At 41.3% G+C, this 20,791-nt stretch overlaps 1 protein-coding gene across 3 annotated transcripts; it reads right to left on the reverse strand.

Moving 5' to 3' along the window:
- Positions 1-80: 80 nt before the first annotated feature.
- On the reverse strand, positions 81-14,390 carry NONO (non-POU domain containing octamer binding). Of its 3 annotated transcripts, none has more exons than XM_045538648.1 (12): positions 13,868-14,390; positions 13,134-13,194; positions 9,165-9,324; positions 8,005-8,198; positions 6,008-6,309; positions 5,495-5,590; positions 5,107-5,303; positions 2,873-2,957; positions 2,394-2,496; positions 1,839-1,878; positions 1,505-1,614; positions 81-408 (listed from the first exon to the last, which is right to left on the reverse strand). In XM_045538648.1, exons 3-12 carry the CDS (start codon positions 9,313-9,315, stop codon positions 274-276), a joined length of 1,413 nt encoding a protein of 470 aa, XP_045394604.1. In that variant the 5' UTR covers positions 9,316-9,324; positions 13,134-13,194; positions 13,868-14,390; the 3' UTR covers positions 81-273. The 3 variants fall into 3 exon arrangements, with proteins under 3 accessions (XP_045394604.1, XP_045394606.1, XP_045394605.1); XM_045538650.1 differs by having other exon boundaries at positions 9,165-9,339; positions 13,868-13,965; XM_045538649.1 differs by lacking the exon at positions 13,134-13,194 and having other exon boundaries at positions 13,868-14,001.
- Between the last annotated feature and the right edge of the window lie 6,401 nt (positions 14,391-20,791).

Consider the following 20,791-nt stretch of genomic DNA (forward strand, 5'->3'; position numbering starts at 1 on the left):
TTTTGCCATGGTTCCCCCAGGCCCTCAACAATCACATGTGAGACTCAGGAATGCACCACATAGCATTGATTAGTTAACACACCACACACAACTGATTTGTTAAATACCACCCCTCCCTTGCCCTCTGCCTCCAGCATACTCCCTAGAGTAGTACAGGCAGGGTAGACCTAACTATCAGGAGGAATCCCTAACACTTTTCCAGGGTAGAATTCTGGCTAGTCCAAAAAGGGTCCTTCTTTTAAGGGTTTTGAGAAACTAGACACTGCAACTTTATTAGTATCGGCGACGTTTGTTTGGAGCAAATTCAGCTCCAGGAGCTGCACGATTGAATGCAGGAGGAGTTCCACCAATTGCTCCAATTCCTTCCATTGTAGCGGCTTGGCCAAAGCGTTCAGTTGTTGGTGGGGTCTTAAAGAGAAAAAGAGAGCAACATTATAACAGAACATTTTTTCTAAGCTTCCCACCCATCTATAGCCCCTCCACTGGGGGCAATAGTTTCTACCCAACTATTCAAGGCTCCCGATGCTAGGGGTAGGTAAGCAAGTCTTAAGAATTCCAGTGAACAACCCTGAAAGGAAGGTTATCTGAATCAGGGACTTACCCCAATCATCCTACCTTGAACTTTTTTTTTTTTTTTGAGACAGTCTCACTCTGTTGCCTGGGCTAGAGTGCCATGGCGTCAGCCTAGCTCACAGCAACCTCAAACTCCTGGGCTCAAGTGATCCTTCTGCCTTAGCTTCCCGAGTGGCTGGGACTACAGGCATGCACCACCATGCCCGGCTAATTTTTTTCTGTATATATTTTTAGCTGTCCATATAATTTCTTTCTATTTTTAGTAGAGACGGGGTCTCGCTCTTGCTCAGGCTGGTCTCGAACTCCTGACCTCGAGCGATCCACCCGCCTCGGCCTCCCAGAGTGCTAGGATTACAGGCATGAGCCACTGCGCCCAGCCTACCTTTAACTTTTTAATCCACATTCTTCACTACTGACTAAGCAATGTCACATACAGTACTAAATTCCTACTCTGGATAAGTTCTAGCCAAGTCCTTTTTTTTGAGCTAGGTATCTGGACAAGGGCAAGCCTTCAGCAACCTTAAGCCAATCCAGTTTTGGTACTATCCATTTCGACACAAGAACCAAAACAACCCCAGGACTGTTATGAGCCATGAAGTCTTTGGATTGCCATCTATTTTTTATATGATAATGCCTAGACTTCATTGACTTCCTTCAAAAAACCAACCCGTGGCTACCAAGGTAGCAACTTAAAAGTCAATCAGACTGGCTGATCAGACAAAGGCATTTGCTTAACCCCTAAAGTATAGTTAGAGACCGAGTTTGCTCAAGATTCAAAAGTAAAGATCTTGAGGTTACATTTAATGGATACTAGTAGTCCTAAAGACCGAGATCTGTAGCAAAATCGAGGTAGGCCCAAGGGCTGTGAAGGCAAAGCCCTTTCTTCTCCTCCCACCATTCAGAATTACTGTAAGGCCCTGTAGCTAATTACCAATCCCAAGGTTCCATCCGGCATCATAGTGGCAGGTCCTGGAGGAGCTGGGGTACCAGCTGGCACAGGAGCAGGGGGCATGGCACCTCTGTTGTTTATGCCCATAGCACCTAAAGCAGAGGAATACGATCAGTACAGGAGATAGAGATTGTTAGTCTCTTTCTATGCCAAATAAAGCAATTCAATAAGACCTCTGGGCTAAGACATGTATGTCACCCCCTAAAAACAATGCTCCTGGAAATGTTAGTCCCTTCAATTTGGACTAGGTAGGAGAAGCTACATAGTTCACCAGAGACCAGACAAAAAAGGGAATCAGAGCCCCATAAGTCCTTACCTCCCATAGCCATCTGGCCCATCCGTATCTCCTGCTCTCTCTGAAAAATAAGAAATACTCAAGACAGTCCAAGACAGCAGTGTATTTTACCACAATTCATTGAGGACCACGCACAATGGGAAGCAGAGTGATTATATATCCCAACAGCACTGAGACTAAGCTGAGGAACACCAACAGCTCAAGTTCAAGGTCACAGAGCTACTAGAAACACAAAGACAGGTGAAAGGAAGGGGGAAAGATATTTGACTTCTAGGGTTCTAACTCATACAACTGCAAGGACAGCAGACTAGCCAAGGCTGCTATAGGACTCAGTATATCTCATCCTATAGTCACTGAGTCTTAACAGCATACAGTGCCCCAGCTTTTTCATCCTAAGCTGCCTGTGATGTGAGAAGAGCTCCCCACTTTATCTCTCCTTCCTATGAATTCTTTTTTCTAAAAGGAGTTTCACAGCACAGAAAAACTGGTCATAACCTGGTGTCTTAGCAGATAATTCATGGTGGGTTTGTCATATCACAACTGGCCTGGTACATTATGGGCACATGGGAGATATACCGCATCAGGGAATGTTCCCTTGAATCCTTCCTGCTGTCGCCGCATCATTTCTTCCTGTTGCCGCCGCATTTCTTCCTCACGGCGCCTGCGCTCCTCCTCCTGCCTATAGAGTCACCATGGTATTTAAGACAGAGACATTCTAGAATTTGAACAGATTATCTTAAAAGGGGACTCAGCCAAGGAGACCAGCCTACTGAAAACTATCACAGCACACCAGGAAGCTCCCAGCCCTAAGGCAACTCCCAAAGGAACCTCAAGAGACCGGCACTCAGAGGCTTTCTCTTTAGTGCAGCCCCAGGTAATTCCTAGAACCCCGGGTAGCAAATACATCCCCCATCCAAAAGGGCTGCCTGAGAAGCAGCCAGGAAATACTTGCCAACATATTTACAAATGCATGAGGTAGCATGGTGGTAAGAAATAGGAGCAAGACATTACCTTTTAGAGTTGTCAGAGGAAGAGGGTTCAAGAAAAGAAGTTACCTGAGCTCCAGTTGCTTTCGTTTTTGCACCTCTTGGTTGTGCAGCTCTTCCATCCTCCGAAGTTCTTCTTGGCGCCTCATCAAATCTAGAAAAACAACAGACTGACTGAAAATATTCCTCATTCTCTTCATATAGACCCAATAACCTTCCATAAAAAAAGACAACGAGGATATAATCTCTGAGGGGCCTTCCAAGGTGTCCAGATTCCAAAACTGAAGCCAAACCTACCATTTCCTTCTCTACAGAATCAATATTTGAAAGACCAGCCTTGCAGAAATAATAGGAAAATATATAATCATGCAGTTTCCTAATAACATCTAAAGATCAATCATGAGCTCTCCTTACTCTCTCTGCTGTTTCTTCCCCAAGCTAGCAGGTACCCTGCAGGGACTTTGTTTTCACAAACATTAGAAGAGACAAAAGACAGAAAGGAAATGTAAATTTGCCAGAAACTGCTTTTAAAATTTGTTTTACAGCCTCAAGGTGTTCCTGAGAAGCTCCTGGACTAACAATAGGGGGGCAAATTCCAGGCCTCAGTTTCCTGCCCCAAACCATAACTCGGGGGCTAAACTGCATCCCCTGAGAATAAGCCTGACTACATTTCAGAGATAACCAAGTCTCCAAGGAACAGAGAAAACCAGACAGACCGGACTTATGGCAGCTGCCTGCTAATTATTCCACAACAATTATTATTTTTTTTCTCTTTGTCCCCATAAACTGGAATCTCCCTTCTCTTTCTTTGGGATGCCATGCAAACTCCCTGCTCTCTTTCTTCCCCCTCTTTTTCACTCTCTCCCCCTACCCCCTCCTCTAAAAGGACCAAAGTAATTCTTTTACTTTCATATCTTAATTTTTACGTGAGAAATCTTTCTCCACCTGTGTCATGAGCACCTACTAGGTTTTCCACCCTAATATTTGGTGGCCCGCAAGGGGATTTTTCTCTGCGTCCACATGGGGAGAATGTCCCCCCCATGCAGGACTGTCTCATTCTCTCACTTTTTTCTACCTCTGGACAGGGAGCTGCTTCAGTCTTTTTGTTTTCTCCTACAGATAACATTGCTACCATATGCTTCAGTCTTGAAGCTGCTCCCTCCTCTGCTTTCCACCCTAACAGTATTCTCTGCTATATCTCCAAACCTATTTGCCTACCAAGATCAACACTATATTTGAAAGAATAAAAGCAGAGAGGCCGGGCGCGGTGGCTCACGCCTGTAATCCTAGCACTCTGGGAGGCCGAGGCGGGCGGATCATTTGAGCTCAGGAGTTCAAGACCAGTCTAAGCAAGAGCGAAACCCCATCTCTACTAAAAAAAAAAAAATAGAAAGAAATTATCTGGACAACTAAAAATACATATAGAAAAAATTAGTCAGGCATGGTGGCACATGCCTGTAGTCCCAGCTACTCGGGAGGCTGAGGCAGTAGGATCGCTTGAGCCCAGGAGTTTGAGGTTGCTGTGAGCTAGGCTGACGCCACGGCACTCTAGCCAGGGCAAAAGAGTGAGACTGTCTCAAAAAAAAAAAGAAGAAGAAGAATAAAAGCAGAGATTTAGGCCTTTCTACTAATTGATACAAAGAAACTCCTGAAAAAAGCCATTTTGTCCTTATTCTAGCTTTAAGACTATTAATGGGAAAAAAAAGCCAAACTCTGTAAAATAATTTTAAACAGATTTACTCAGAGCCAAATTTGAGGATCATGACCCAGAGCCACACCCAAGAAGCCTTGAGCAAGTGGACCTGCTGTGGCTGGGTTACAGTTTGGTTTTATACATTTCAGGGAGACAGGTAAAGTCATAAATCAATACATGGGAGGCACACATTGGTTTAGCCCGAAAAGGTGGGCCATCTCGAAGTGGGGGCTTTCAGGTTATAGGTGGGTCTAAAGATTCTTCGACTTGTAATTGGTTAAGGACATGAAGTTTAGTCTAAAGGCTTGGAATGTTTTAACAGAGGGGCTTTTTATCAGAGATAAGCCACCAGACACATATTTGTTGTGTAAATTAAGGACCTGCAGGTTTGTCTTGAATATACTCTTAGGCCTGTTAATGGGTTACAAAGGATGTCCCCAAGAAGGGAGTGGGGCATGATGAGGCATGTCTGACCTCCCACCTCTTGGCAGGCAATTTGGTTTTAGGATATTCCTTTGGCCGTGGGGGCAGGGGTCCATTCAGGCAGCCGGTGTGGGGATGAGCCTTAAGATTTTATTTTAGTTCACAAGACCTACAAGCCTATACTCACCCTGTCTCATTAGCATGACCTGGTGCTCATGGCGAGCAGCCTCCATCTCCATCTCCAGCTTCTCACGAGCCTCCTTGATGTTACGGTCTACTTGGTCCTGCTGCTGCTTCTCCATTTCAATGAGTGCCTTCCAGCGCATGGCATACTCATACTCAAAGGAGCCAGGCTGTGCAAATCTGGGTGGCTGCTCTCGCTCCCTGTAAACAAGGTTCCTAGGTTACTAACTTTGCCTAAGATAACCCCAACTAAGCACGACACTATTTCTGAGGCCCATAAGATAATGGCTGCCAGTGAACACATTCAGCAAAGACCTGCCTCTTTTAGACGACCCTTTACAAGCTTCCTTCAGAAGCAAACACTTAACAGGGAATCTACCAGGACCACATACTTGTGAAATTGCTGGTTCTTTATAACCAGCTTTTCTGGAAGTCCCTCTTCATCATCTAACTGGTCCATGGGCTCCACAGTCACAGGACGAGGAAATCTGGGAGAAAGATGTAAGCTCAGAATTAATTAAACCATACTTTACACCAGGCTTTCTCTCTACACTTGCCACTGACACAATGAACTAGTTAGGGGTCAGGATCGGACAATTAAATATACTTCTGAGGGAATTCTTATACATAGCCCCAAGTAACCAGCCCCTTTTAATGGCATTATGGAGAATTTGGGGTCAACAATCAGGATGGAGTCAGGCTTCAGATCTCTGAATATAGCTTCAAAAAGATGTTTGCAGTAGGTAGATACAGTACTACAGTACAGCCTAAATATCTGATATCTATAGAACTCCAGGAAACAACTTGGAGGTAAGAGATATTGCATGGACAAAACAACTTTTCAGAGTTCTAAAACCTTCAAGTAAAGGGAGTCTTAACATTCATTAAATTGACCCCTCACTTACGTGGTCAACAGGAAGGAGCCTTCACTGCATCTGTCCAGAGCTTTGCGAGCAGCTGGCTTCCCTGAGAATTCAACAATGCCTTTTCCTGAGGGCCTTCCTCGATCATCCACAATGACTACAGCCCTCTCCACCTGTCCAAACACAGAAAAAGCTTCTTCCAGCAGTTCGTTGGACACGTACTGAGGAAGGTTTCGGACCGTAAGGGATGCACTATGGCAAGCAAAGCGCACACGCAGCTGCTTTCCACGGAGTGGCATATTGTCCAGCTCCACTTTGGCAATCTCCGCTAGGGTTCGTGTTTCCTAGAAAGCAGAGGAAAATTAGAATAATTCAGTTTGACAAAGACCACCTGAGCAGCCATCTATAATCTAAAGTAACACAGGTCAATAACAAAATGTCTCCATAAAAATACTTGGCAATAAGCATACAAAGAAACATGAACAGGAAGAACTGAACTGTGTTTCAGGTAACTCTTTAGTTACCTTAATTATTCTGATGGCCTTGCAATACATCAGACATAATTCTAGGAGCTAATACCACTTACGTGGTCATCAACTGCATAAGTTATTCTCCCAAGTAGTAACAGATCATCCACAAAACAAACACCACCCTAAAATCTACCCTTACAATACAGCACCCCGAATATTTTAATTTTTGCTAGCTCCATACCAGAATCACTTATGCCTTCTCCAAGAGGCCTGTCTGAAACCACAGACCTTGATGGGACCCCCTTCATATTACTAAAGAGGAATGTGACACCCAGGAAAAATGACTCGCTTATAGTCTCAAGTTAGTGGCAGATCAGAATGAGATCTTGCTGTCACATTATGGTCATTTATGGAGGTAGATAATGCCTAGAAATGTTTTCTTTTCATCTACTTTCCCTAAAACAAACTAGATTTAAAAATAAGCTCGATACTTACAAATGGTTAAGACAGTAAATTTTGTTATATACTTTATCACCATTAAAAAAAAATTTTAAAGATACAAATAAGACTGTCTCCTTATGGCTTTGAAGTCTTAAGTAAGACAATATATGAGTTTTGGAAATAAATAATATAAACCTTGATCATTGCTAATTTTTTTTTTTTTTAATGAGACGGGGGTCTCGCTCTTGCTCAGGCTGGTCTCGAACTCCTGAGCTCAAATGATCCACCTGCCTCAGCCTCCCAGAGTGCTAGGATCATAGGCGTGAGCCATTGTGTCTGGCCAATTGCTAATTTTTTTTTTTCACATTTTCTGGAAAAAAAGAGATCAACTTACTAAAATACTTATGGGGGAAGCAAATAGGGGAAGGGTACAGATAAAACAGAATTAACCATAAGTTGATAATTATTGAAGCTGGGCAAAACATGTGCAGGTTCATTATATTATTGTTTACCTCTATATATTTGAAATTTCCCAATTAAAACAAGAAAGTGGGCCGGGCGTGGTGGCTCACGCCTGTAATCCTAGCACTCTGGGAGGACGAGGAGGGAGGATCGCTCGAGGTCAGGAGTTCGAGACCAGCCTGAGCAAGAGCAAGACCCCGTCTGTACTAAAAATAGAAAGAAATTATATGGACAGCTAAAAATATATACAGAAAAAATTAGCCGGGCATGGTGGCGCATGCCTGTAGTCCCAGCTACTCGGGAGGCTGAGGCAGAAGTATCGCTTGAGCCCAGGAGTTTGAGGTTGCTGTGAGCTAGGCTGATGCCACAGCACTCTAGCCCAGGCAACAGAGTGAGACTCTGTCTCAAGACAAAAAAAAAAAGAGAAAGTTCCAAAGGGCATAGTTTGGCCCCAGTATCCTAGGTAAATAAACTTATGTTGTCCTTAAAACAAAGCAACCTATGAGGAAAAATAAAAATCTGCATTTTTTTATCCTGTTTCATCAACTACATGCTTTTAACAAATAGACCATCTAAGAATTATTCCCACAGCCTACTTTTCTATACCTATCATTCCCCATTTCCCCACCTTTTAGAGCATATGCCCCAAAGCCAACAGTTGCTCACCAAGCGGATAAAGCCAAATCCTTTGTCCTTATGGATGAAGACTTCGCCTGCCTTTCCATATTTCTCAAATAGTTTCCTCATTTCCTCCTCAGTGATGTCAGGAGGAAGATTGCCCACAAATAGGCGGCTTCGTTGGGTGAAGGTCTTCTCTCCTGGTTTCCTAAAATTCTTCAGGTCAATAGTCAAGCCTTCATCTGAGAGAAGACACTCAGTCACTCAAAAGATAGGGGAAACAGAATTACAGTCACATCCTCAAAGAGCTCTAACTGCTGCTAGATTAGGAAACATAATTGCTGTAGAGAAGGCAAACACTATTTCCCAATGGAACCTATCCACTAACCATTTATCAGTAAATTGTACCTTATAATGTGAAAACAGTATGCAGAGATCTGGGGGAACATCTCAACAGCTCTACTATGGGCCAGAAGCCAAGCTGGACTAAACCAGAGAAAAAGACAATTCAGGAGCTATTGGCCAAAGAGAAAATTAAGCAATTCAAGGAGCCTTACTTTACAAGGGATTGGATAGATTTTAGAATTTAAAACATAATTGCTCCATTTTCCTAATCTCCCACTAATCTTCATAACCTTAACAGTTCCCATCCTTTCAGACTTAGGAAATGAGTTAGGACAGAATATTCTTTTTAGGAACCTCTGGAAATAGAGTTGAGATTGGTTCTAGTCTTATGGGTATACAATAGGTACTCAAAAGTTTATTGAATGAATGAGAACATACATTTAAAGACTTTCTACTCTGATTAAAAATGGGTTTGTACAGGCCCCAAGCTGGAAGTACAATACTCAGTACAATTTCTCCGTTGAGCCTCAAAGACTTGTTCTATATTCTCTTTAACTACTAGTCATCTGATGACTACCTTTAAGAACCAAGCAGAGGTAAAATACGTAGACATCTGTTTAGCAGTAGAATGTGCCAACACAGCAGATCAACCTGTACTCAAATGCTATCATACATGTCTGTTCCTTAGTTTCAGGGAATCAGCTTTTTTCCATTCTAAGAGGTATTAAGAGATAAACAGGGAAAAGAACAAAGGTGTGCTATAAAGGCCTATTCACTTATAATCCCAAAAGACTAATCTAAAAATGAAGAAACCATTCCCAAGAGGGAACCTATCTCTACCCCATCACCTAGCATCCACCCACTTTGGCTGCTGGCCTGTTGCCCATTTGCAGGTATTGGCGGTGGTGGCGGCTGCTGCTGTTGCTGCTGGTGGTGCTGCTGGTGGTGATGCTGATGATGCTTCCTTGGAGTATGGTTTTGCTTCTCCAAGTTAAAAGTTTTATTGCTCTGCATTTTTGCACCCTAAAAAGAAGTGGACTGTCAAATAAAATTCAGAGCTAAGAATGCAGTCACTTTTCTGATGACTTATATGTCATTAATCACCTTTGGTATTCTGGCTTTTGCCAGATCCAAACAACTGGTTACTTTGAACAATTATGGCAAAGGAATACAATTCAAAAATCTAAAAACAACCAGGCATCAGCAGTTACACTGTACATAAAACTAGATGAGTACTAGATGAGAATTTGCACTAGGATGACTTAAGGAACCTTCCATTCATAGGAAAGAAACTATTTTCCCAAAAGAACCTACCCCTAAAAATTGGCCCTATCACACATTAAAGCATGTTTTAAAAACAATGATTTAAATAAATTCTAGTTAACTCAAGGACATGGACTAATAAAGTCTTGCTCTTCTCTGGCACCTAGCACAGTCCTAGCCCACAGCAGATACTGTAGAAAGAATAGTGGGAAAAGTATGGGCTGTGGGGTTAGACAACCTTAGGTTTTGAATCATGTTCCTAATACTTACTAGCTATGTACTACTTAATAAATTGCTTCTGTATCTGTCTCTCAGCTGTTATGAAGGGAATGATAAAAATACCTGTCTCTCAAGGTGCCTATAAAAAATAAATATGTGAAAGTATTAACTCACTAGCAGCATACAGTAAATAGTTATTAATCACAATGGAAGAATAAGTGACTACCAAAGCAATAAAAGAAGCAAATATAAAAAGATGACTATAGGTCATAAAATGTTAAATTCTGTCATTTAAAAATCAACGTAAATGCCAGGCACAGTAGTGCATGCCTATAGTCCTAGCTACTCAGGAGGCTGAGGAGGATCACTTGAGCCCAGGAATTCAAGTCCAACCTGGGCAACATAGCAAGATCCTATCTCAACAACAAAAAAATCACCATAAGATTAAAAAGAAAACAAATCGAGACTGAATTCAAGTTGGCAGTTCTAAAATGAAAATTTTCTAACTCATCAGGTTAACAAACTGAGGACCATCTTCCTCATCCAAGGACAGTTCTCCAGGAAATAAATTAAAAGGGCAAAGTCAATCCTTTCCCTCAAACACAAGACCCTCTAGTCAGAATTTAGCTAAAAGAAACATGCAGAAAAGGATCTTTTCATGAATAATGTATTGGTGACATTATATGACCCCTTTAAAATTCAGAAAGTTTTACTTCTCAGATGAAGGAAATGTGGCAAAGGTTTGACAACTATTGATTTTGGATGATTAGTATATGGGAATACTTTTATGTGTATGAAAACTTTCCTAATCCACTTTGTCATATCCCACTTAAACTGAAAACATCAACACAATTATCAAATTCTGTATTCAAAAGTTATTTCATAAGACAATAGGTACAACAAGAGCTATTGTTAGCTAATGTTCACATTATTTAACTCAGGAATTCTACTCTTAGAAAATAATGTTGAAATTTAAAAAATACATCCATGAAAACGTTCACTATGATGGCCTTTATGGGAACAAAAAAAATTGACTTAAATATCCAAAATTAGGGGAATGGTTTTTATTAAATTATGGTACATCTATACAATGGAATGTTATACAGCATTATTAAGACGACATAAATGTGAAAAAAGTTTGATGTTCTAAAGGGGAAAGGTTTTTAAAATTTTAAATGTGTGAATGTAGACAAGAAACAGAAGGTGGGTAAAAATGAAAACAACTGCCCTCCTTGAAGGTTGATAATTTTTCATTTTATTAATTCATTCAACAAATATTCACTGAATGCCTACTATTTGCTAGGCACTATACAAGATGCTGGGGACAGATCAGTGAGCAAAGCTGATTCTTCAGAGCTTACCTTCTAGTGAGAGACAAAACAATATACGTAACAAGTAAATTACATAGTACTTGATAAGAGGCAAGTGCTATGTGAAAGTAAAGAAAAATGGCAGGGGGTGATGGATAAAGGGAGTAGAAGGAGGCAGACTGTGATTTTAAATTAGAGCTGTGAGGTAAATCTAACTCAAAAGTTGACTTAATAAGCCAAAATTTGAATTTTCTCATTTATATCATTTAATCAATCATGTTTCCCATTAATGTTACAAAGGGTCAGAAATTACCATTAGGTATTTATTACAAAATACATCTTTAATGTAGAAAACTTAGACATAAAATCAAAACTTAAAAAGTTAACTTTTAACATTTTAGTATACCCTTCTAATCATTAATTTATATATTTGTATGTATTTGAAATTAGATATTATAAAAACTATTTTATAACCTGTTTTTTCTACTTTATGATACATCATAAAGAGCTTTCACGTCATTAAACTCTTTTATATTAATTGTTAAAGTACACAGTATTCAGCTGTAAACCAAGTCCCTATTGTGTTGGACACAGGTTGTTTCTAGTTTTTCACCATTATAATCAATGCTCATAGCTAAATCATTGGGCACATCCACAATTAAATATTCCTCCCATAATTTTCCATTTTCACTTATTTACCTTCGAAAACGTACATTATAATTTCAGGAACTGAAATCATAATGCACCATTGTATATTCAGCTTTTCCTCATTTCTGTAGTGTCAACTACAATTTTTAACAGCCAAAGTCTATCTGGATGTACACTAAATTTCCTAAACTACTCTCTATTATGATACATTTAGGTTATTGTAATCCTACAGTAAATGTCTTTTTGCTTTCAGCTTTCTATTTGTTTAATTATTTCCTTAGGATAAATTCTTAATTTATCCTATCTTCTTTGTGACTGGCCACATAGTGCAGCATTGCTTTCTCAAAAAGTTAACAATGTTAAACGCCATGAACAGGTGTAGTAGTTTCATGGCAAAAGGGATACCTTAAAAAAAAAGGAAGAAATCACGCTTTAAAAAGTTAAGATACAAAAGTACGAAATTAAAGCATACAAAATCTAAAGTCCACCCCAGAAACAGTTGGGGATGGGGTAAGGTGGGTGTTAGAATCATATATTTTCCTATTGGGGTCCCAGCTATTAAACACCTCCCTCCTCCTGTCCCCAAAGAGGCCCAACAGAGAATGCAGTGGTGAAGACTAAGTAACATTGTATAAAGCACCTAGAAAGTGCCCACAAAGTAGTAAGTACCTCAAGAAGTATTTCTATCACCTACTTCTGATGATGACCACCAATACCATTCTAAAATATGTGCAGAAAGCTCTTCTGAGTAACAAATTCACTGCCCCCTAACTACTGGGCCTCTGAAAAGAGAACAAAGCACAAAGATCAGCAGCAAAGATTTCTATCTACTTATCTGTCCTAAAAACTAACCCTGATGAGGAACTTAGAGAGAAAATACATGTTGCTGGATTAGAATGACTGTGGCTAGTGGGCATGATGCAGTTGCACAAATATTTAGATACAGGACCAAACGCTACATCATACCTGAAATCTAAATAAATGTTCCCTGAATTTTCAGCAAAAGGGTCAACTTTTTAAGTAGAAACTGCGGGGAAAATCTGGTATAAATTTACCAGACTGAGATGGCTGTCTGCATGGCCAGCCCGAAAGCTGTAAAATGAGCTGACATCCTATGGTTCTTTTCTAAGAGTTTCTTAGGACATTTTATTTAATAACAAGGAAGTTGGACAAAGCCGCAGTATAAATCTAGCCAGTGACTCCCGACTAGAGTCGCTAAATTTAACAAGTACAATACACAACCCACCGTTAAATTTGAATTTCAGATGAAAAAATGGTTTTGTTTTAAAGTACCATGCAATGGATACTAAAAAATAATTCGTTGTCTATGTGAAATGTTAACTCAACTGGATGCTCTGTATTTTATCTGGCAACCCTACCCACTACACCTACCTCAACTTCGACTGAAGTCAGTCAGCAAAGTGCCTCCCAGGCCTCTCTAACCTCGACTTCTCTGTTAAAAACACAAAGAAAGGTGTCAGCGTAAGATAAGAGTTTCTCAAAGTGGAAGAGAAAATACCCAATCCGAAATCCATAAATTTGTTTCATTTTTAAAAAGTGATGCTATAAATGGGTCCGGGGTGCTAGGCAGCAAGACTAGAAAAAGGGAACATACAGGAACCTGCCTACGAAAGCGGTGGGGTTTGGATCAGTAGAGGAACTTTCCAGATAAGGGTTTTGACAAAGAAACATCGCTCGAGGGGCCCCACTTGCCCATTCTGAATTAATGGCCTCCCGGGGCCGAGAGGAGGAGCCCCCGACAAAGCGCCTCCTCCTCCAACCAACCACGACTTCAGGGCTTTGGCATAATAGACCCCACACCCTCAGGCCCAGGGCAGCTCGGAGGCCGGTAACTTACTGACACGTATAAGATTCAGAGATGAGTCGCACAAAGAAACGGGCGGAAAAGAAAACGGGCGACCGGTTAAAGCCTGAGGCGAATTAAGAGGGCTGGGCCCCGGCGTGTGGGCAGAAGAGGCCGTGTGGCAGCGGAGACAAGGCCTCAAGGGGCCTTGGAACCGCCATTCTTCCTCCAAATCTAGCCTCGCCCTGGCCTCTTCCTTCGCCGATTGTCGCAAAAATCCCACTCCCTTCCCAAACAAGAAGGAAGCCGTCCCAAAACTCACCCTCTACGGACTGCTCTCTCTTCACAGTAACGGCGACGCTACACGGCCTCCACCGTCCCGAGAAAAGAGCGCGCGACCGCCGGAAGCGAGACGACGGAGCTCGGTGCCTCTCAAGGGGCACGAAATGACGCTCTCGATTGGTTAGCTGAACTGCCAATCAAGGTTTATCTCCAGAGGCGGAATCATTTTTCCGCCATTTCTTCGACTCTATTGGCTACCGAATGCCAAAGGCTTGGGTTCGTGTGAACGACAGATGGGGACAAAGAGCGAGGTTTTGCACCTAATGCGCATGTACAAGTGGCCTTGCGCGTGAGACGGAAAAGGAAGGGGGGAGGGGGAGAAAGGGTAGGGAATGAGGGTCGGAAAGAGAGACTTAAACGGACTAACGGAAAGACTGAAAGACCAAGTGGTGGGAGGGGGAAAGGAGAGGAGAAAAAGGGAGAGAGAGGAAAGCGGAAAGAGGGAGAGGAAGGGGAGAAAATGCGCGCGTAGGCGTGTTCTGAGAATTCCTGCACTGCGCCTGTGCAAGAAACAAGACTATCAATGTCATTGTATGCAACATAGTAGATCTGGCCTTTTCCTACTGAAAAAATGCCCCGCCATGTTTCTTTTTTCACACTTCCTCGTTATGGCTTACACCCTGACACCTCGTACTTTATCAGATTTCTAGTTGCTTCTCCTGCTGCTGGGGCTACCCGGGAAGCACAACTGAAATAGTCATCCCTATGGTCATGGTTACAGAAAGGGGCAGGGAAGGGGAGGGGGGTTGACACTTTAGTCTCTGTGTGATTGCACAAAAATGTAACCAACATGTTCATTTCCATGGTAACCAGGAAACCTAGCCAACCAAACATCACTATTGTTCCTATGATTTACAGAGAGATTCAACAGGTGTCATCATTGCCACGGATATATTATAGGGCCTCCCGATCAGACTGATTCTGTGTTCCATACGAGGCCTATCAGGTAATCACCTTAATTGTTTCAGTAATGCCTAACAGGCCCCTGTGCTTAACCAAGGAGTATAAGACTCAACTGATAGGTGTTTGTAATTAATTCCCACTAATTAATTCACACTAAGGGTTCCAGAGTATCATACTGGCACCACCTTATGTGGGGACACAATGATCTAGACTTGGGCTGTCCAATAGAACTTTATGCAATGGTGGAAAGGTTCTATGTCTGTTCTATTCCATACAGTAGCCACTAGCCATATGTGGCCATTGAGGACTTGAAACATGACTAATGCGACTGAGGAACTAAATTTTTAATTCCATTCCATTTTAATTAGATTAAATTTAAATAGCCTTATATGGCTAGTGGATATCATATTGGGAAGCTACCATATTGGACATATGTAGGCCAATGGTTCCCAAACTTTTTGAGAAAAATTACGTCTTTATTGTGAAAAAAAGAAAATGAATACCTAATGGGGGGGAATCAAACAATACCTAATAGTATAAAGAGAAAATTCTCCCACTCTAAGCTTCCCCTATACCCACTCTCTAGAGGTAGCAATTATTACCACTTTCTTGTGTTTCTATTTTCGATGATTGTACTATCCCAGTCAAGCAGAAATGTTTATAAGTTTTTATATATGTAGGAAAAGTAAGCTATGCATACTTTTCTGAGCCTCAACTTTCTCACTTAAAAAAAATACCTTTGCAGGTTGGGTGAGCTAGCTCACGCCAGTAATCCTAGCACCCTGGGAGGCTACGGTGGGAGGATCACTTGAGGTAAGGAGTTCTAGACAGCCTGAGCAACAACGAGACCCTGTCTCTACGAAAAATAGAAAAATTAGCTGGGTATCATGGTGCCTGACTGTAGTCCCAGCTACTCAAGAGGCTGAGGCAGGAGGATTGCTTAAGCCCAGGAGTTGGAGGTTGCAGTGAGCTATGATGACACCACTGCACTCTACCCAGGGTGACAGAGCAAGACTCTGGCTCCAAAAAAAGAAAAAATACCTTTGCCATCTTTCCATATGAATGTATAAAAATCTATGAGGACCCCTTTTTAATATCAAATTTTTATAGACTCACACATGATGGTTTTTAGTATCTCTGAAGTGAAAAAATATATAATTATAAAAAATACTATGGATTCAATAACATTCTAATGAATGTATATTTTGTTGATCACAATAGCTGTTTAAATCGCTAAACTAATGTAGCAAAATAAAGGAAACTGTGTGTGTATATCTCTCTTCAAGGCCATTGTAACTTAAGCAGAAAGATGTTCATGTAAACAATGGAAATCCTGTAGGCAAATAAAATAATAGCATTTTGGAGGTACAGTGGCAACTATAATAAAAGGTAACATGGATCTGCTCAAGTGGGTCAGGAATGGCTTCACAGGAAAGACACCCTTGAATAACACTTTTAACCAAGCACATGAAGTCAGAGAGGCCAATATGCAAAGGGTCAGAGGCAGAATAACATATGTCTTAGGTAGTTTGTCATGGCTGAAGAGAAGTGAGGACGCTGAGTGATAGGCATAGGCCAAATAATTAAGGGACTGTGCCATGCTTAGAAGTTTGTACTGTCATCTGTAGGTGAGAGGGAGCCATTGAAGGTATTTTTAAAAATAATATGTTGTTTTTTCTGATTATAAAAGTAATGTATGCTTTTTGAGAGAAAAATTGAAAAATACACAGAAATATAAAAATGATCATATAATCCCACTATCCAGAAATACCTATTATCATTTTAGTATATTTTCTTCCAGATATACACATAGATAAACAGATAGATGATAGAGACAGAAACACAGAGAAAATAATTTTTTTCCATGTATGATAGGTTTGAATTTTAGAAAATCAACGTATTTGTTTCCTGAGGCCGCTGTAACAAATTACCACAAATTTGGTGGCTTAAAACAACAGAAATTTATTCTGTCACAGTTTTGGAGGCCAGAAGTCTGAAATCAGTATCATTGGGATGAAAGCAAGGCGTTGGCAGGGCCACACTCCCTCTAGAGGCTCTAAGGGAGAATCTGTTTCTTGTCTCTTCCAGCTTCTGGTGGCTGCTGGCATTTCTTGGCTTGTGGCTACATCACTCCAATCTCTGCCTCCATGGCCTTTTTCTTTTGTCTGTGTGTCAAATCTCCCTCCCTCTTATAAGGACATTTGTCACTGCATTTAGGGCCCAGCTGGATAATTTCCCCATCTTGAGATCCTTAACAAAACGAAAAAGATCCTTAACTTAATCGCATTTGCAAAGTCGTCTTTTCTGCCATTTAACATTCAATGGATCCAGGGATTAAGACATGGATGTATCTTGGGGGGGATGCTATTATTCACCCTACCACAATAACCCTGGCAACAGTGTACAGAATAGATAGGAGACAATAAGCTAGGAGACAGGGGCACCAGTTAGGATACTATGATGATAATTCAGGTGAGAGCTGGGGAAGGCCTGTACTAAGGCAGTGGTTGTAGGGATAAAGAAGAGGGAACCAAATGTAGCTGTTTAGAAAGTAGGATCAAGGGGACTTATTAACCAATTAAATGTAGGGGTAAGGAATGGAAGAAGACTAGAATGATTCCCAGGTTTCTGATTTAAGTGCCTGAAAGGCCGGGCACGGTGGCTCACACCTGTAATCCTAGCACTCTGGGAGGCTGAGGCAGGAGGATTGCTTGAGGTCAGGAGTTTGAGGCCAGCCTGAGCAAGAGCGAGACCCCATCTCTACTAAAAACAGAAAGAAATTATTTGGACAGCTAAAAATATATATAGAAAAAAAATTAGCCAGGCATGGTGGTGCATGCCTGTAGTCCCAGCTACTCGGGAGGCTGAGGCAGGAGGATTGCTTGAGCCCAGGAGTTTGAGGTTGCTGTGAGCTAGGCTGATGCCATGGCACTCTAGCCTGGGCAACAGAGCAAGACTCTGTCTCAAAGAAAAAAAAAAAAAAGAGAGACAGAAAAAGAAAAAAAAAAAGAGAGTAAAAAGTGCCTGGAAGTCTGGTTGTACCACTAACCAGGATATGAAATAGAGGAGGAAGAGCAAGATTTGGGGGAAAGTACAGTTTTGGTCGTGTTGAGGCCAAGTGCATATAGAATGTGCAGGTGGAGATAACATGTAATTAATTGGTTATTAGCCAATTGGACATGTAGGTTAAATCTCAGAAGAGAGGTCTGGATTGGAGACATAGACAATATGTGAGTTGTCAACCCAAAGTTGGTAATGGAAGCTGAGGGCATGATGGAACAAGAACACTAAAGTAAAAAGAAATGTTGACCTAGGCCTGCAAAACATGTACATTTAAGAGGCAGGTAGCTGAGTGTGGTGGCTTGCGGAGACTGAGGCAGGAAGATCCCTTGAGCCCAGGAATTTGAGACAGGCCTGGGTGATGTAGCCAGACCCTGTCTCAAAAGAAAAAAAAAAGGAATAACAAGAGAAAAAAAGAAAGAAAGAAAAAAAGAGGAGAGGAGCCAGACAAAGCAACAGAGAAAGAAAGTCTAAACAAGGCTTTGAGAGGCCGTTTTTTTTTCTAATTATCATTATCAATCACATAATATTTGAATACTTTCAAGATACTAAACATAATAATATGGGGTTTATCAGTACTAAGGATTTCTGTCCTCAAAAAATTACCGAGTAACTGGATATTGTGGTGGCATGTGCCTGTAGTCCCAGCTACTAGGGAGGCTGAGGCAGGAGGATCGCTTGAGCCAAGGAGTTTGACATTGCTGTGAGCTAGGCTGACACTCTAGCCTGGGCAGCAAAGAGAGACTGTCTCAAAAAACAAACAAACAGCACTCCTATGGTGCTGTAAGGGCTATAAAACGTAAAAACTCAGGCCCTGTGCTGGTGAGGACTCTTTCACTTTAATTATATGTATTTTTTCTGATTACAAAAATATAAGTAAATGTTCACTGTAAAAATTTTGAAAAGCACAGAAAGTCTGAAGAGGAAAGCAGTAATCGCTTATATCCTACCACCTGGAGATAATCACTGCTCTTTTTGAGCAGTCATCTATCATTCTAGTCCTTTTTTTTTTTTTTTTTTTTTTTTTGAGACAGAGTCTCGCTCTGTTGCCCGGCTAGAGTGAGTGCCGTGGCATCAGCCTAGCTCACAGCAACCTCACACTCCTGGGCTTAAGCGATCCTACTGCCTCAGCCTCCCGAGTAGCTGGGACTACAGCCATGCGCCACCTTGCCCGGCTAATTTTTTCTATATATATTTTTAGTTGTCCATATAATTTCTTTCTATTTTTAGTAGAGACGGGGTTTCGCTCTTGCTCAGGCTGGTCTCGAACTCCTGACCTTGAGCTATCCACTTGCCTCGGCCTCCCAGAGTGCTAGGATTACAGGCGTGAGCCACCGCGCCCGGTCTCTAGTCCTTTTTTTTTTTGCAATGCATACATATTTCTACAAAATTGGAATTATATAGTATGTTCTACAACATACTTGTAACAGCTGTATAATATTCCATCATTTGGATATATCATGCTTTGTTTAACCAATTCCTGCTGGATCTCAAACCTTATGTGTTCACAACAGGCAAGGCTACATATAATAAATGCAAGTATAATATTTTCTGAATTTAAGGATTTCCACAGATATCAACAGGGACTCTGTAGAACCCCAAGTAAAAATAGAAGGAAGCATTAAGCTGCAGACTCTTTGGCAGTTATTTGATTAGGATGAGGTTCACTCTGTAGAACCAATTCTGGAACCACCTAGATTCTTTTTTTTTTTTTTAAGACAAAATCTTGCTTTGTTTCCTGGGCTAGAGTGCCATGGCATCAGGCTAGCGCACAGCAACCTCAAACTCCTGACCTTGAGAGATCCTCCCGCCTCGGCCTCCCAGAGTGCTAGGATTACAGGCATGAGCCACCACATAGATTCTTATTTAGTGTTTTTTTAGCATTCTAAAATGCCCTGGAATAAAGAAAAGGAAGTATGCATTTAGAGCGACATTGGGAAAATGCTAGACTGTAAAAGTTTCTCCACAATAGGGACCCAGTCTTACTCATCTCTGTCTTCAATATCTAGCATAGTACCTGGCAAATACTCAGTAAATGTTTATTGGACGAATTGATGGATGAATGAATAAAGGTGAAAGAGATAGGAAAAAAGCCCCAATGAACTCAAACTGTAGTAATGTTTTCCTTATTAAGCTTTATAGTATAGAAATGATAAGAGGGGAGCAAAGGCAGGCAGGCAAAGATAAGGCATCTTCATCTTATCTTTAAAGGGAAGGATAAGTGAAATTTAGTGAAAAGGCACTGAATTTTCTTCATCATCATAAGTCCAAAGGTGGCAGTGAAACTTAATAATGTGATTCTGACTTTGCTCCACTCTTTAACATTTACTCTGTCCTGTTCAAACATCTCTCCCAACTTCGGAGGCAACGTTTCCCAGTCTGCTCCCAGAAAGTCAACTGATTTCATGAGACACACACACTAGGGACTATGTGAGTTGCCATGTCTCTACAAGATTTTCTTCTATGACACTGTCCCTTGGGAAATCAACTTAGGTTAATATTACTTCTTTGGATCCCACTTATAAGTTCTTATTTAAAATAAAAGCTTTCTTGAGATTGGTCCAAGTGCAGTGGTGTTTACAACTAATTGATTACAACCAGTTACATATTCCTTTGTTCCTTCTCCACTCCCACTGCTTCACTTGACCAATAAAAAAATAATAAAAAATAAAAATAGGTCGGGTGCAGTGGCTTACGCCTGCAATCCTAGCACTCTGGGGGGCCAAGGCAGGAGGATTGTTTGAGCTCAGGAGTTCGAGACCAGCCTGAGTAAGAGCGAGACCCCGTCTCTACTAAAAATAGAAAGAAATTAGTTGGACAACTAAAATTACATAGAAAAAATTAGCCGGGCATGGTGGCACATGCCTGTAATCCCAGCTACTCAGGAAGCTGAGGCACAAGGATCGCTTGAGCCCAGGAGTTTGAGGTTGCTGTGAGCTAG

The sequence above is a fragment of the Lemur catta genome, chromosome X (genome assembly GCF_020740605.2).
Source record: "Lemur catta isolate mLemCat1 chromosome X, mLemCat1.pri, whole genome shotgun sequence".
Taxonomy (NCBI): domain Eukaryota; kingdom Metazoa; phylum Chordata; class Mammalia; order Primates; family Lemuridae; genus Lemur; species Lemur catta.

Excerpts from the sequence above, each read along its gene's own strand:
- NONO (XM_045538648.1), bottom strand. The coding sequence starts at position 9,315 with ATGCAGAGCAATAAAACTTTTAACTTGGAGAAGCAAAACCATACTCCA. Across the intron at positions 5,304-5,494 it reads AAGAACCAGCAATTTCACAA|GGAGCGAGAGCAGCCACCCA; the intron begins GTATGTGGTCCT and ends CCTTGTTTACAG. Across the intron at positions 1,879-2,393 it reads AGGGAACATTCCCTGATGCG|AGAGAGCAGGAGATACGGAT; the intron begins GTATATCTCCCA and ends CTTATTTTTCAG.